This window comes from Etheostoma cragini, chromosome 2 (genome assembly GCF_013103735.1).
Source record: "Etheostoma cragini isolate CJK2018 chromosome 2, CSU_Ecrag_1.0, whole genome shotgun sequence".
Classification (NCBI taxonomy): domain Eukaryota; kingdom Metazoa; phylum Chordata; class Actinopteri; order Perciformes; family Percidae; genus Etheostoma; species Etheostoma cragini.
This window is the reverse complement of record NC_048408.1, coordinates 16,402,590-16,418,810: the sequence shown is the minus strand read 5'-3', so window position 1 is coordinate 16,418,810 and position 16,221 is coordinate 16,402,590. Positions and strand designations below refer to the sequence as shown.

Here is a 16,221-nt window from a genome sequence, read left to right as displayed (position 1 = left end):
CTCTCAGAGAGGACAAGCCAGAGCAGGCATCCTGTAGTTGCCAGATAGCCAAGTATACCACATAATTAAGGAGATAAACAGGAGGCAAAAGCAGCACAAAAACACTAACGACAGATGTACAAACAGGTGTACACAAGGAAAACGTTTTTCTCTTACTTAATATTGAGAACCTTAGTATAGTAGCAAACTAATATTTACTATGTAAAGATATAGTGGAGGAATGGCATCCTGAGCAGAGAATGATGTCCCACTCCCTCAGTGTGTGTTGTAGATCGAGCTTCTCTGTTCCTATGCATATTAGTGAATGTGGCCGTCAAAAACACGCATCTGGGAAGAGTCTGTGAGAGCCGTGTGAAGGAATTCCCAGCATTTCTTTTGAACTACAGCCCCTGTAATGAATAAGCAGAGAAACATAAATGTAGATTCTTCCATGTACTATAGTGCAGAAGTCCATGAAAATTATGTAAATCGTATGCTATGGCCTTCGCAGTCAGCAGATCTCATCCCATTGTAGTTTTTGTGTAATTGCCTCTACACAGAATCTGGATATGATCAGTGAACCTGTTTAAAGTGTTTATAGCATAACATTTGGGTTTATGCATTTATAAAGTAGCTATGCTGTGCTAGCATGCTTGCGATCTCAATTGAATGCTGGATTTACAAAGCATGATATAATTTGTGGGTGTTTTGTTTCTGTCCTATAACATATCCTTAAGTAGAGAGCAAGTATAGCAACATCTGTCCATTAAATTTAATTTTTAAGAGATTTATGTGCATTGTTTAATGATGTCTTCCTCTGTTTGTTTCCCCTCCCTTATTGCTCCCTGTCCAGGGCCCTCATGCGTAAAGGTTTCACCCACAGGCGAACAGTGGTGAAGGAGGCTGGGCAGCGCGAAGAGCTCCATCTAGAACAAGTGGACAACCCAAGAAAAGGGTCAAAACCACGTGACCTCCAGCAGCATCTCCAGCAACTCTTTCACCGCTTCTACGAAGACAAAAAGGAGGACGATAAGGACGAAGAAGAGGAGGAGGAAGAGTAGAAGAATGTATAACACGCTCTCCCACTTCCTTGCTCTGCCAATGCTAAAGTCCCCCCCTAATCCTATGCATTAGCCACATGCAATTCCAGTGTGCACCACAGCACCTCAAAGCTACCCACGTCTTCCTTTTTAAGTCCTGGTAGATGACATTTCGTTCATTTGTTTGTTTTCTTTCCTGGCTGGTATAGTGTATTCATGATTTTCTTTCATGTTCTGATGTTGTTTTGCCTTTTTGTGACCAAAGAAAGCCTTCTGTTGTTTTCCTGATTCATTTTTATTTCCCATGTCTGAATTGATGATTTTGTCCTGATGCTGTGGTAGAGCAACAAAGAAAACAGGTAAATACTATTCACATTAACTAACTCACAAACCTCCTGAAGGTAAAGAACACTTTACTTGCAAAATACTGGTACTTAGACTGAAAGACAGTATCCCTCACAGTGCACTGCCTCTCACAACTAGAGTTTCTCAGATATTCCTTACTTAAAAATGTCTCACTCACTGTACTACCCTCTCTGCTCTTTTGATTTTTGTGGTCAAGATGTCACACAGAGAAAACCAGACTGTATCAACACTAAATTGACCTGCTGCTGCTGTGTTTTGTGTAGGCTATGTGTAATCTGTCTTTGGAAATTATATATTATCTATAATCTAGACATTGCTGACATCACTAACCTAGGAATTAATAATCACTCATGTGAAATAGAGCAGGCATGACTAATCAACGTTTGTCATCATGATCCCAGCTTTGTCATCTTTGTAATTTTATGGAGTGCCCTTCTGTCTCTATTCCCCTTCTGTATGTGTTTTTCTTAACTTCTTGTTATGTTTAATTTTGTCCAGTTTTAGGGGCTTTTCTCATACATTGTTGCTGTTGACTCATACTGTAAGAATGGTGAATGTGTGAGTGAGATGGTTAAGAACTATTACAAGTTGATTTTAAACTCTGTTTTCTGAATCTGTCTTAGTTTATTTTAGATTTTCACTTTTGTTTACTAGAGAGTATAAATTACTGTATCTTTGTTTGCAATTGCTGAATTAGATCATCACAGCTGTTTGAGAGTCACTTGTTTAATATGACATTTGTTGTAAGGTGTCTGGTGTTTCTGCTTTATTTTAACTTTTAGACTATTAGTTTATCTTTTAAATGAGTGTTGCCAGTTGTGTGCTGTGTTTTTGAGTGTGTTCTGTGTGTTCAGTTGAGTGAATGAGTGTAGTGAAAGAGTGTGCATGTTGCTGTCAGCAAAGAAATAAAACATTTATTTTACACAAACCACATTCAAATTCCTGAATGTCAAGAGGGAGAATCTCCATGCTTTTTGTGCGCCTGATATGAGGTACAGTATATAGTAGCTACAGAGAAAGTTTTATTTTGGCGGGGCAGATGATAAAAACAAGATGATACACTAGGCAAACGTGCAGTGAGGGAGGTTGAGAGCTTAAACATACCATCATTCACAGATCTCAGCATTGTTACTGTATGTATTTACAACATGTAATGTATTTATTTCACTATCACTGTTTACTTTGTGATTAAGAAAAATGTAAAATGCAAACTAGTGGAAGTTCACTGTGACTGGTATGCTTTTAATTTGAAGAATCAGCATCCCTTTTCTGTGATGATGACAGTTATATACATATACAATGCATATATACATATCTATAAGGGCATGTATTACTGTATCAAAATTCAAAAAGACAAAAACAAAATGGCTGCAATGTCTATGGCTGATAGAGAATAAAAGTCTACAAATATATAGTGTTGTATCTTGTTATGTCTTGTGAATTTGAACATACACTACAACAGCCCAGTTGGGCCTCGGTGGTAGTGCAACAGTGGAGGAGCAACAGCACCAGATTTAATATGATAGATTTAATTTCACAATTTCGTAATTATGGTTACATTGTGCACATTGTGAAAATTTTGAAGCATAAAAGACCCAACATATGGGCAACTGGGTAGCTCACCTGGGAGAGTGCGTGTCCATATAAGGAGGGTTAGTTCTCGGCCACGGCTTCAACTCTAAATTGCGGCTTTTTGTTGCATGTCATTCCCCCCCTCTCTCCTTTCATGTCTAAGCTGTCTTTTTCCCAACAAATAATCTAAAAAATAAATAAAATGAAAGACCCAACATATTATCAATTTAATCCAGCGGTTTTAACAACTCCATAACATTGCATGTACCACATTTATAAAATCACTCAAATCAAGTGCATGTGCCATGTTTCTTCATATGAACAAGGCAGCAGCCATGTCAGTGGGGGGGAGACATATATAGACTATCTGCCATTCATGCACAGGCAAGGGAGAAATCCACCATTTTGAGACTTGTAATTTTAGGATTAATCTCCTGCTCTATTTTTGCCCTTACAACTAACCTGCCTTTAAATACATAATTACTTTTTGCCTGTTTATATTTTGAAAGGTAGCCCTTACTTTGACATGTATGCAATCCACATATGTCTGCACTTACTTAATTTCCACCACCAGTGGTGGAACGTAATTAAGTACATTTACTACTATAGTACTATACATAAGTACAACTTTGAGGTGCTTTACTTGACTCTTTTCTTTTCATGCCACTTTGTACTTCTTCTCCTCTACATTTTAGAGAGAAATATAGTTTTTACTCCACTACATTAATCTGACAGCTTGCATTACTAGTTAATTTACAATTAGTTTGCACACAAAACACATGTAGTTTATAAAACATGTCTTATCATGAATTAAACTACCCAACAATATACAGGCCACAAGTCCGGCTGAAATAAATATCAGATTAAACACTTAGTTAATTGACAAACTGTTTTGATCAATGTTTGAAAATGTGAGGATTTTTCATTGAGTAATGAGTACTTTTACATTACTTTTACATTTAATACTTTAAGTACATTTCCCTGATTATACGTATATACCTTTACTTAAGTAACATTTTCAATGTACTGTAACAGAGTGTTGGTTAGTATTAGTTATTTTACTTAAGTAAAGGATCTGAATACTTCTTCAACCGCACCACAAATGTATTCAGGTCAAAGCAAGTTTGAATAAGCTGTTTATAGCTGGTAATGTATTTGTGTGTGTGTGTGTGTGTGTGTGTGTGTGTGTGTGTGTGTGTGTGTGTGTGTGTGTGTGAGAGAGTGTGAGTGTGAGTGTGAGTGTGTGTGTGTGTGTGTGTGTGTGTGTGTGTGTGTGTGTGCACACACACATACAGTATATTAGCCCAAAAGGAATTTGTATATACAGTATTTAATTTCTTTTTGGGCTAATATGGCAGGCCTATATCAAAAGTGTATTAGGATAGAGCAAAGATCACAATGAAATACATACAAAATTAAGTCACAAGACACACGTCAGCATCTTCCATCAACCTCTGCAGTAGTAAAACAACGATAAACCAGCAACACAAAACAAGTTAAAACGTATTCATTATCACACCTTCTAGCTGATTTATTTATTTCTTAAACACGTTAAGCCATCCATTGCCGTGCTGGCAAAAGGTTCACACCTTTTAAGGAGTGGTGTGTTGCATTGACATCATACGTTTCATCAAAAGAAATGTTCATATTTTCCCCTAACAAAAGAAGAGACCAACCAATTGAAAAGAGCAAATAGTAAGGATGACAAAGACACTGGCATTGTCCTGCAGTGGTAAGGAGGCCACTTGCTGGTAAAAGCACTGCTCGTCATGGAAGACATCTCAATATGTATTACAGTCCAACTCTTATTTGACTCCTTCACTGCTGTCTTACCATCATCTTGCCTAACTGCAACATTCTTCAATCCAATGCTTTTACGACGCTTCCAAATATATATTAGCCCAACTGTCAGGTTAACACTTAAACCTGACTAAATATAAAGACTACAGTGCCTTTGCATCATCTTCATCATCTCCACCTTGTCTGTGCAATTGGCTAAGTAACACACTGGAAATGACAGAAACCCTACATACAGTCATACAATACAAATACAAACATTATGAAAAATGAGTTTGTTTACTTTTCATTTTCATACAAAACGTAAGGGGTGCTTCAGCAACCAGGAGTTTAATTTTCCTCCTTTTAGATATGAGGTTTTGATATTTACGCTGGATGTTAACCATAACTGTGTAGTTGTTTTTACAATAGTTCCATGATACTGGAGGACAATAGAACATTTGGGACAGGACTGATGCGTAACATTAACAAACGCAAACAAACAAGTTAGTGATTCACAAATCAAACAGAAGATATTATAGTTTCATATGATCTTACTTACAATATTCCCCCATGCACTACACAATAGTCTTGAATTTTCATATATTACATATATGCTACATTCTCTTATTTAATTTAAATTAGTAGTATAGGTTGAACTCTGACAATTCAAACAGTAATGACTCATAGCAAACATAAATGGAACCCATAAACTGGATTTTACATAAACTATTAATTCCTTTGATAGCAAGAATAGCAATTTCAATGTTTGTTTTTATCAACAATCACAATGTATATACATCACCAGAAACTAAAGCAAGCTCAATTTTAACATTCCAATTCTCCAAATGTTTCTGTATTGCGCACACATAAATACACATAAAAATACAGAACTAATGTTTGGGAGAGGTTACAGTAGTATATTTTTAAACATCTCTATTTTATATTTAAAATGCATACCAAAACATCTTAAAAAACAAACAAAAAAATGTCAATATGCTCATTTCATAATGTCCAAATATGGTGTGCAGCCACCCGGTGGTGGTTTCGAATGATGTCCATTAATAAAATGCCATAACAGTAAAATATATTAATACTTGTATCCTGCGATGTCGTGTCCTCAGAGAAGAGTCGAAGGTCAGAGAGCAGTCATGGTTTGGCTAGTTGGCTGCCCTATTAGATTTGGTGATTTTTGTTTTTTATACCACATGATGATTTTCCATTAACTGCAAAAAAAGAAAGATAGGGAATATACATGTGAATATACTGACAAGTTCCACACAGCAAGGATAATGTTAGCCTGACCAGTTAGACCAGTGGACTTTTTCTTCACAGCCGATATTAGGACATGTAATAGCAGCAAAGCAGGATGTACGGTTCTAATTACTAACATAAAAGGCCCAGGCATAATAACATTTTGCATGCTGGCTCATTGGTGTTATTCACCGGGAATAATCCGTACAGACCTATTGTTGACCCACCCAGGTGTTAATTAATTATCACTCTTTCAGGAATGTACGGGTGTTTAAAGACTCTTGCTTACTCTCGTGTCACTCTTTTGTCGCAACTGTTAGGGCAGGACAACTTACACCGTTATGATTCATATACCGTTCATGATCATTTTTGGTGGCCTCAGCATAACTCCACCAAATGTATTTCTGGTCAGTAGTCAAATAAGTTAATGTGATAGTTACAGTGTCTTGAAAATGCTCAAAGCTTTTACATGCTCAATCTTTGCAGCTGACTGTTGCTGAACTACACCAAACAGCAATTGGAGAATCATAGCTTAGCAACTGTAACAAAGCAGGAATGTTGATGCAGTGTGCCAACTCCGTATCTCATGAGTTTGAAGGTTTCTGTCAATTTTTCTTTTAGCCTTTCAATGGCAAAAGCATTAGATCATGTATGCAGCCATCAAATGCCTTTTATTCATATTTATTTGTTAAGGAATTTTTCCTTTTATGTGAAACAGCTGAAGAGAGAGACTAAAATGGGGAGAGAGAGAGAGGGGAAGACATGCAGCAAAGGGCCTCGGGTCAGATTTCAACCTGGGCCACTGGCAAGGACTGAGCCTACATGGACTAGAGGCCTCCCCATCAAGGGCATATTTAAGACCCCTTTTCAAGTCAAGTGGAAACACTAAAAACTGTATCCAGTTAGTTTAGTAGCCACAAAATCTGCACATGACAGTGTTCATTCTAGTCAACAAAAGCTATGTTAGTCATCTAGAAATGAAACGCGTTCAGAAATTAAAGCACCTCTTGAGTGGTTGTGAACTGCATCCATTTTAATTGTGAACTGCATTATATGTTGACAGGACAGATTAGGACAGATGGCTTCTGGCCGGCCGACACATTTACATGCTGTCTCCCCCCCTCGCCCCTAACTCAACTGTCGCCACCTGTTGCTGATTGGCTGGTATAATGTTTTGTGTATTGGATTGCCATCACTTACTATACCTTTAATCAAGGTTTCTGTGTTTCTTAGGGCCTCTTACTGTGAGGGGATGCTGGGCGAGCCCGAACGGTGGAAGTGGATGTTCTGCCACTTGCCGTCGCGGCGGTGCCACACACGGGTCTCCTCAGACTGCATGGTGCGGGGCATGCCACTGGTATCCATGTACTGGGTCAGTCGGATATAGGCAATACATGCTGCATTTTCCCCAATTAGGTGCACATGTGGGTTCAAGAGGATGGTGTGCACTGGCTTGTTCCCTTTGGACAGTGCTGAAAGGGAGACAAAATGGCTGATTACAGAAAATGTCACTTAAAAAGACATTAAATAATAGTCATTTGGTTTTGGGAAATTCTAAAACAGCTGCATGATTGTTCAAAACCAAACCCTGACCCTTTCTTGGAAGGAATTCTAACTGAAAACAAGAGTTACTAAAAGTCTCCATATGTTGATGGTGGATAGTGGACAAGCACAGGATTGCCAAGTGATTGAGGTTTCTAGGACATGTCTGGTTTATCTGAACTATTTTTACCATGACTGAGGACATTCAGCCATTTATGGCAATCATTATTCATCAGTAATTTTTTCTCTCCAAGGTTGGTCCATAACTGCAGTCATGCCCTTGTAGTGTACCAGCAAACATGAACTACAAACTGAGGACTAAATATTAATATACAACAAACAATTTACCCCATGCCCACTAATGCACCATTGACACTCGCTTACAAAATGCAAAACAACATACTCAATACCACGTTCAATGTTTGGTGGATCTTCCTTATTTTGAATTCTAAATTCTTTAAACCCTACTAATTGGAAGCAATGAAACAGATTCCTATCAAGATGGTTAGGTATTTTGTCTTTCTCTGTTCGTCAAGCGTTTTTCTAGTTCTGGCTCTACCTCACCTGCCCGATGGGTTATCTCAGTGATTACTTGTGACCTTCTTCCACAACTTATTGGCTTCATTATGCTGCATGCATTTATACATATATGGCCCTTCTAGAGGGAGTTTGATGTAGCTAGTTTATGATCTATTCTATTTATACTGTTATTGTTGTTGATGTTCTGTCTGCAAATTACATTGTGGGACAAACCCTTACCAGAAAAAGGTGATGTTAGTGCTGGCTTCTACAAATATACTTAATTTTCTCATGAATTATAAAAATGTATAGTGTGCGTTTTTGCTTCCATATTGTAGGTTGCAGTGCAACTGTTTGCCAGGACATTAAATTGAGCAAACAAGTTCTATCCACTGACAATTAAACAGGAAGTTTACTCATGGTGCTACCATGCATACAACTTATTCATTAGAATATACAACACACCAATCAAATGTAAGCAAGCCTGGTTATAAATCTATCTTGTATTAAACAAACTTCAACAAATTGTAATGAACGAATAATATACAGTTGTTAATCCTTCCAAAGCTGGCTGCTTGTACCTTTTGGAGCCACCCCAGACCCCTGGCTATTAAACATTTCAACTTCTCTGGTCAACAGAATAACGAGCAAACATTGTGACAAATTCTTTCGCAACTGAACAATTCTGTTGGTTGTCTAAATAGATATTTTATTCTTCTATTTAGTTTCAGGCCACATACAGCTGCCCTAATGATTCTGCTAAAAAAAGTCATTATTGATATTTACCATTCTCAAAGTAAAACCGATGGAAGTCATGTCCTTCCACCAGGTTGCCCAGGGCCTCAGGCTCAAAGGAAGTAAGACCAGGATCACAAATCTTCCTGTTACCCCAACAAAGAATACAGAATCAGCAAAGGACATCAGCAATCTAGTCATCAGCCATGTTGATGCTACTTTACAAATTTTGAGAGAACAAAACACTTACGCATAGGACTCAAAGTCTCCATTGTTGATAGACTCAATCAACTGCTCAGTGACTTTGATAATTTCCTGTTTGCGAGCTACAACACAACATCACAGAACATCATCAACTACACAAACCAAAGTAAAAATGGCTAGTTGTACTGTGTTTCAGACAAATGTCGGTCTCAGTGCAGATAAAGGAAATCTGATTCAAATCAGCTTTAAATGGGTACTAGTCTACGAATTACCAAGATTTCAAAGTTATTAGAAATGGAAGGCGCTCAAAAAATGTTTTTGTTATTTTATACTTGAGTAACAAAACAACAAGAAAGCCTCCCATGACTAATAGTGATATCAGGCAAGAAAATGCAAGACAACAGGATTCCTTTCGCAAACAAAGCTCAAAACGAACAAAGACAAACCAATGCTCAGATGCAAGTATTTGCTACAAAAGTAGTTTTAACTAAGTAATGCTGACAATTACCTTTATTGTTATTGGTGCAAGCTGGGGGATATTAAAACAATTACTTAACTTGTGCAACAAAAAGACATGTTAGTAGTAAAAGTAAAGACAAATATAAATCAATGTTTTACTGCCATTGCCTTCACAGCCATAAGCTATAACACTGTGTGTACATGATTGTGTATGTGAGTCAGCTATTTACTGTGTGAGACTTAATATTTGGTTAAGTCAGAACAGAGGACATATAGAGAAGTGAAAAGAGCATCTGTGTATACAATACACAAATATACAGCAGAAAAGCATATTTTTACAATTAAAATACAGAAGAATAAATCGGATGGAACAAGCAGCTATTAAGGGGCAAAAAAAAAAGAGAGGTTTTATTTCACTGGAGAAAGGATAGTCAGTGCATTAAGCGGACAAAAAGTCACTATAAACTGTATCACACACCCACTTATCTAAGCCAAGGAAATTATTTGTTCATCGGGAACACAGGCTTTAAGACACTTTACAAAGAGAGATCACTTTTCTTCACTAATGATTGGGTAATAGGAGGGGAACAAAACAAACCATGAATCTCCTCCCTGCGGAAGGACTTACTCTGAACTGAGGAGGTGGGAGTTTGTCTTGAGTCAGACATCTGTGAGGAACGGCTCTTAGAGCTCAAGATACCACTCACTAAGCTGCCCAGATGAACGGCTGTCAGCGGTTGCGTGGACGGGCGTGTGATTAGGTATCACATGTTTGGTATGGGATGTAACAAAGATAAGGGCATACATATGTATTCATGTATGTATGAGGAAAGGCAGGATAGGAAAATTGATATTTCCAACAAAACATAAGAAGGGGAAGAAAAAGGTAGAAAAGAGAGACATTAAGTTATACTGAAAGCATAAAAAGGTATGCAAAAAAGAACTGAAGAAGCAAATGTTTTTTCCTCAGACATAAGATGGGAGAAACTTAAGGATGTGCATGAGGGCAGGAAAGAAAAAGAACAGGGCGGACAGCATTTTGCAAGAAGAGTTGACAGCTAAGGGGGGGGGTTGCAGTTGTTAACTTGCTGTGCATTTTTACTGTGTTGCAAAACAGACTGAGAAAAAAAACTATAAAGGAGTGAACATTTGGACATCTGATTTGGAAGGACTGACTGTTACGTGTTACTGTAAAATCACTATGTAGGTGAGAACTGTGAGTAGGTAAATGAGACAAAAACACAACTGTCCATACCTTTTACATCATCATCCTCAATGGTGGTGTTGGCACTCTCAATGGACTCCTGTAGAATGACAACCTACACAGTTTGTATATGTAATGCATGCATTGACAATGATGTAGTACAATATATATTTGTAATATCAATGAGTGTTAAAAAACATTTTTAAAATGCTCTTGCAAACTCAGATTTTGCTAAATGAAGTTTAGTAACTATGGGGGCATTTTTTAATGATACAGTCAGCAATACAGCTGACAGGAAACAAGAGACAAGGAAGGAAGGATAACATGCAATAAAAGTCCCTAGCTGGGCTTAAATCAGATTACATGGTAAGGGGCTTTAACCACTAGGCCATCAGGATGCCCCGATTAACATTATATATTAACAGTTGATTATATAACAGTACAAGATATGGGCTTTTTAAAGTTGATCAAGGGAGATGCTACTGCTATTAGTTGAAATTGAAAAAAATGAAAAGGCCTAAAGTATGGGAGTAAAAAACAGTGATATCATTCTACTGAAAGTGAAAATGGTAGTTTTATAGTAATACCTTATTTCCATCCACGGGGTTGTGGATCACAGTTGTCTGTGGTTCCTAAAGAAAACAAATGAGAAAACTTGTGGGAAGAAATAACTAGATGGACAGAATATATATGATTCCACTGAAACTGTTAAAGGAAATGTGTTTGTGTGTATTCAGATGTTGACTCTATCTATCTGTCTATCTATATATCTATTACAATTCATCTTACGTCAAATGAAAAATAAACCCTTCTTCAATCGTCTGTGCCCAATTGTTTTTCTTTCTTCATGCTTTTATGTCTTCTTGTGTCTTTCCATTCTCTCATCAGCTACGATGGCCTGCCTCAGTAATCAGACGTCTGGGCTTTTGTGGAATCGATCCTGATGACCAGCCAGCTTAGTCCTTCTAATCACTCGCCCCCGATTACACTACATCAGCTCTGTGTGTGTGTGTGCGTGTGTGTGTGTGTGTGTGTGTGTGTACATGATGATGGAGAGAGAAAGGGATTAAAGAAAGAGAGAGATGCCTGTGTACGTAATCATCTTGATAGCAAATGGGGGGACAGAAAGCCTTTGACATCATGCAGAGCAACAGTCATGTGGCCTGATGTAGACAGCCAGTCAGCAGACACCATGCGCAAGCCAACGAGTGACAGCCAAATCACTTGGGAATGTAGCATTATCATAAGCCTAAGGAGGCGACATTCTCACACGCCAGCCATGCACAGGCAAGCAACTCTATATGAGCAGCAAACTCAAAATAACACACCCTTGCTACTTTTACAATCAAATGCAAAACTGATAGCACTGAAGTACATGCATGGTGTATGTAAAGAAGGAGAGAGGAGGGGTGGGGTGGTTGAGGTTCCCCCTAGCTACAGATTTTAAAATACACTAGTCAGAGACCAATCCAAATGTGTGTAAATGCTTATTGTTTCAGCAACATTAACAATATACAGATCCAGCAAACCCAAACTGGCCAAGTTATGTATGCTCCATGCATGCTCTGCTACTGTATATGAAGAAATTAACACATCATTCTCAATTATGATTTTTGTTTATGGTTAGCTGTCTCAAATATGCTGGAGCTGGGACATGCTTTTAAACACAATTTCATTCAGGGATAGACTAAAGTTGAGCTGTTTCATCCATTTTCTTTAGTCTTATACACCTGGTTAATAATTAAAATGTTATCAAGCAAAGGCTGAGATCAAACATTATATGCTCTGAACCCGTGTGAAAGGGTGAACCTGTTCCTCCTCCACAGTGGGTGTAAGTTGGGGAGGTGATAAAGGTTTTGTGGATGAAGGTGCGGGTGTTGAAGAAGTTGTGTGTTTATACCAGCGCAGGGGCAGAGCCAGTGTCTTTAGGACTGGTCATTGTGTTGGCTTTGTTGTTGACCTGCAGGGGGCAGTGTAGAGGGGATATGACTCACACACTCTTTCAGACACACGTTTGTGCACACATGTGGATACACACACTCTGGCTTAGGTCCATTTCAATTACAGAGAACTTTCCGACTCATGTATCCTAAAGATGTGATGTTACATTGTTACCAACCGAGACCTACTCATGAAATCTGTGTATCTTATAAAGAAGGCTCCAATTAGTCAGGAAGGAAGATGTATTGAGTCAAAATCCATTTTAGACAGAAGCAGAGGCACAAGAGGCCAATAACACTAGGCTGTGGTGAGTACAGGGAAAACTGATTAAAAGTAGTCAAAAGGAAACTGCTTATGTTTGCAAAACCAAATTTCTTAATCGTTAGAAAGTTTTGATTGAATTGTAAACTGCTAGAACTAGGAGAATAGAAAGGAAGCTGTTAGTAATAACATTGGGGAGATCAGGAGACAAGATAGCAGTTTTAATCTATTTTGACCACCCACCCTATCCAATAAGAGAGTATCAGGTAAGAAAAAAAAGTATTTATAGCTGACCAATGATAAAATAGGAAACTAAACCAACAGACCTCAACCAACGTTAAACTCGTCTATCCATATGGATGTAGATACTTGTCCAACTATCTATTGAAGGAACTGTGAGATCAAGCTAAGAAAAAACAACCATTACCCACCATTGCTTGGAGGGACTGTCCCTGAATTATACTTTTTTTACGTGCACAATGAACTTTCCAACACACTAATGCAAATTACATTGCCTTTACTTCACTGTGCAAAGCAACTCACCTTAACACCATCTGCCTTCTTGTTGAGCAAACTCTTGGCTGCTGTAGGAAGGAAAGAAAAAGACAACACTTCAACATGAAAGTTCACAAACAGACTCCTGAGCCTGAGGCTACACTAACATGCAGCAAGCATCAGTCAACTGTGCTTATCTTCAAACTCCAGGTGCAAAATCCAACTGCAAGATCCATAATGCAATACAACAGATGCTTAGAATGTTATCTTTGTTTATGCAATGTTGTTCTCTGACTACATACTGTACTAATTCACATGTGAAGTGCTAAAGGGTGGGTGGTTGATTGGGTGTGTATTTAGCAAGTGATGAAAGGGGGTAATCTACCCATCTCCAACAGGCCCAGACAGCAATCCTAAATTAACACTTGCACACATACACATGCACTTATCCACTAGCACCCACACATACAATCCCACCACTCTTAACTCATTGTATTTCTCATGGTAAATAAATAATCCAAACACTACTAGATTACATTTAAAAATGCATGCTGTATGCATTCTGATTTCATATTGGCACTCGCAAGAGTGAGCTTCAATTTTGTTCTTTTGAATACCGAACACTTCATCTTCATGCATATGTGATTGACTATTAGAAGAGTAATTATACATCACAACTATTTAGTTGGGCCCAACCCCGCATATTTCCTTGTCATTCCAAAAACAATCTTACCTCAAATGGAAACCACAATCCAAACAAAAGAAGGAAAGAAATTTGAAAAAGGAAGAAAATGATGAATAAAAAGAGACAGAAATGCACTAATGCATTTTACTGTTGAATGAAGAGAGAAAGCAGGCCAATAAGAGCCTGAGAAAATAGAGATGGGTAAAAAAGAAATGCATGCAAAATGGTATGATAGGGCGCAAAATCGAGATAAAGTGAATGGGTAACAGCTAGAGAGATGGATCTGTTTACCAGTGGCACATTTATTTGTTCTACAAAAAAAGAAACACAGACCAAAAGGAGTTCTAAATTAGGTTTACCTACTGTTTAGTGCCTCTGATCAGTTTTCCTCATTAATAGAAGATGCATTTTTTAAAGCGTACAAAACCAAACTACCAACTCTAAGAAGTATTTATTTATTTCTTTAAGATACATGTTTTAGTTTATAAGATATGCTTTCGTAACCAGGTCTTGTACACCAGGCTGAGAGAGACATACCTGAGAAGTTTCTTGTGACCAGCAAAGTGGTCAATATGGCTCCCTGCAGTGATAGAAAAGAAGGGAAGAAAAATGGAAGAATGGAAGGTGGGGAAAAAGGAAAAGACAGAAAGAGGAAAATTGATTATAAGGTCACAGCAAGGAAGAAGAACACAGCAAAAGGGAAACTTAAAGGTTTTCGAGAAAAGTAAAGTCTTGACAGAGGAAGAGGGGAGATAGAATGATAGCTTAATAGCTTGTTCTACATAAATAGAAGCATAAAGGATTGCCAGACGTCTCACCTTGAGTTTTCTCCTAGCGTTGAATTTCTTCAAGCACTCCACAGTCTCCTGCCTGTGCATCATGGAAGCTACAGTGGACCGTTGCTGGAGGAAGAAGACAAGAGTATTTGTGGATTAAGAGAGTATGGAAACAATGGATGGCAAGAATGTATGCATGTGGATTTGTGGCCAATACAACTATGTGTGTTTGTACAAGTTGGATCTGATGGCATACCTAAGGCGGTACCTATAATAGCTCATAATTATTAATGTGTGGGCCTTTATTGCTGTGTCTGCATCTGTGAATCTGTTTATGTGTTTTTCTGCATCACTGTTGTTTGTGTGCCACATACGCAGATCCAGGGATGTTTTAGGGCCTCTGCGGCAGTGATGCGTTTACTGGGGTTGATTGTTAGCATCTTGTTGATCAGATCTTTGGCCTCAGGAGTTACAGTGTCCCACTCTGGGGATGGGAACTGGTTAAAAAAAAAAAAAGAGTAAAAAAACAAGAGAGTATCAAACGCTCATTACATAGACAAAGGTAGTAGGGACAAAGTGAAGCATTTTCAGATTTTTAGCAAGGCAAGGGAGAGGAGAAACAAAAAACATCAGTAAACAGACAGAAAATGAGTCCATCTCATTTCTTCTGTCCTTGGAAGAAATGAGTTGGACTAAATACATGTATTCACTTATTTATTTTAACATAATTTTCAAGAAAATCAATCAAGATCATCTATAGTATTCTTCTTTAAGTTACAGTTAAAGAATCTACAAAAATATTAATGGATATAATAATAATATATAATATTATAATTATTTTTTTCAAATGACAGCCCAAGGTTGGACTGTATGTGTGTGAGCACTTACATCATAGGCCCCTGCCTTGATTTGTTGGTACAGGCGGTGTTGGTCCTCATCCCAGAAGGGAGGGTAGCCCACCAGCAGGATATATAAAATCACACCTGGAAGAAAGCAACATGGTAAGTTAAGCATGGTAACAGAAAACACTAATGTATTTTAGTACTGTGTACTGCAAACAACTATATTATTTACTACTATTAAACACTTGAAACAACATGAAGTTGCAGTGTTGGTGCAAAATACTGTTCTGTACACACCTGAACAGGTCAGACAAGCCATAGACTAAGGTCTCCAAGAGATAAAAGAGAATTTTAATGTTATTTACCACAGGCCCACATGTCCACTGGCTTCCCATATGGGTCTTTCCTCAAAACCTCCGGAGACAAGTAGCCCGGGGTGCCGGCAAAACCTGGAGGAGTTGAATGGAGGGAGGAGATGTGGAATGGTAGGCAGGAGTGTGCAGTTTAGTGACTACGCTGTTTCTCAAATAACTAACTGAGTGATTGATAGATTGACTAACTGGTTGGTTGC

The 16,221-nt window shown here is 38.1% G+C and overlaps 2 protein-coding genes across 18 annotated transcripts in view; one reads left to right on the top strand and one right to left on the bottom strand.

Annotated features, from left to right (window-relative positions):
* Positions 1 to 2,794, top strand: part of LOC117935502 (ankyrin-2-like) — a 49,636-nt gene extending 46,842 nt beyond the window's left edge. For all 3 annotated transcript variants that reach the window (XM_034857716.1, XM_034857721.1, XM_034857722.1), the window contains one exon: positions 833 to 2,794. In XM_034857716.1, coding sequence (XP_034713607.1) covers positions 833 to 1,040 — 208 coding nt within the window. In that variant the 3' untranslated portion in view covers positions 1,041 to 2,794. The remainder of the gene's footprint in view (positions 1 to 832) is intronic.
* A 1,672-nt stretch (positions 2,795 to 4,466) lies between these two features.
* The window catches only part of camk2d2 (calcium/calmodulin-dependent protein kinase (CaM kinase) II delta 2), a 35,890-nt gene continuing 24,135 nt past the window's right edge, over positions 4,467 to 16,221 (bottom strand). Inside the window, exons 8-22 of one of the 15 annotated variants that reach the window (XM_034858644.1) lie at positions 16,016 to 16,099; positions 15,697 to 15,791; positions 15,183 to 15,305; positions 14,851 to 14,934; positions 14,570 to 14,612; positions 13,396 to 13,436; positions 12,551 to 12,610; positions 11,238 to 11,282; positions 10,702 to 10,750; positions 10,075 to 10,173; positions 9,496 to 9,516; positions 9,034 to 9,109; positions 8,835 to 8,929; positions 7,231 to 7,459; positions 4,467 to 5,959 (exon numbers count right to left, since the gene is read on the bottom strand). In XM_034858644.1, the coding sequence (XP_034714535.1) occupies positions 5,956 to 5,959; positions 7,231 to 7,459; positions 8,835 to 8,929; positions 9,034 to 9,109; positions 9,496 to 9,516; positions 10,075 to 10,173; positions 10,702 to 10,750; positions 11,238 to 11,282; positions 12,551 to 12,610; positions 13,396 to 13,436; positions 14,570 to 14,612; positions 14,851 to 14,934; positions 15,183 to 15,305; positions 15,697 to 15,791; positions 16,016 to 16,099 (1,148 nt within the window). In that variant the 3' untranslated portion in view covers positions 4,467 to 5,955. Of the gene's footprint in view, positions 5,960 to 7,226; positions 7,460 to 8,834; positions 8,930 to 9,033; positions 9,110 to 9,495; positions 9,517 to 10,074; positions 10,174 to 10,701; positions 10,751 to 11,237; positions 11,283 to 12,550; positions 12,611 to 13,395; positions 13,437 to 14,569; positions 14,613 to 14,850; positions 14,935 to 15,182; positions 15,306 to 15,696; positions 15,792 to 16,015; positions 16,100 to 16,221 lie in introns of those variants that run through there. The other 14 variants (XM_034858662.1, XM_034858669.1, XM_034858699.1 and 11 more) reach the window with 14 other exon arrangements.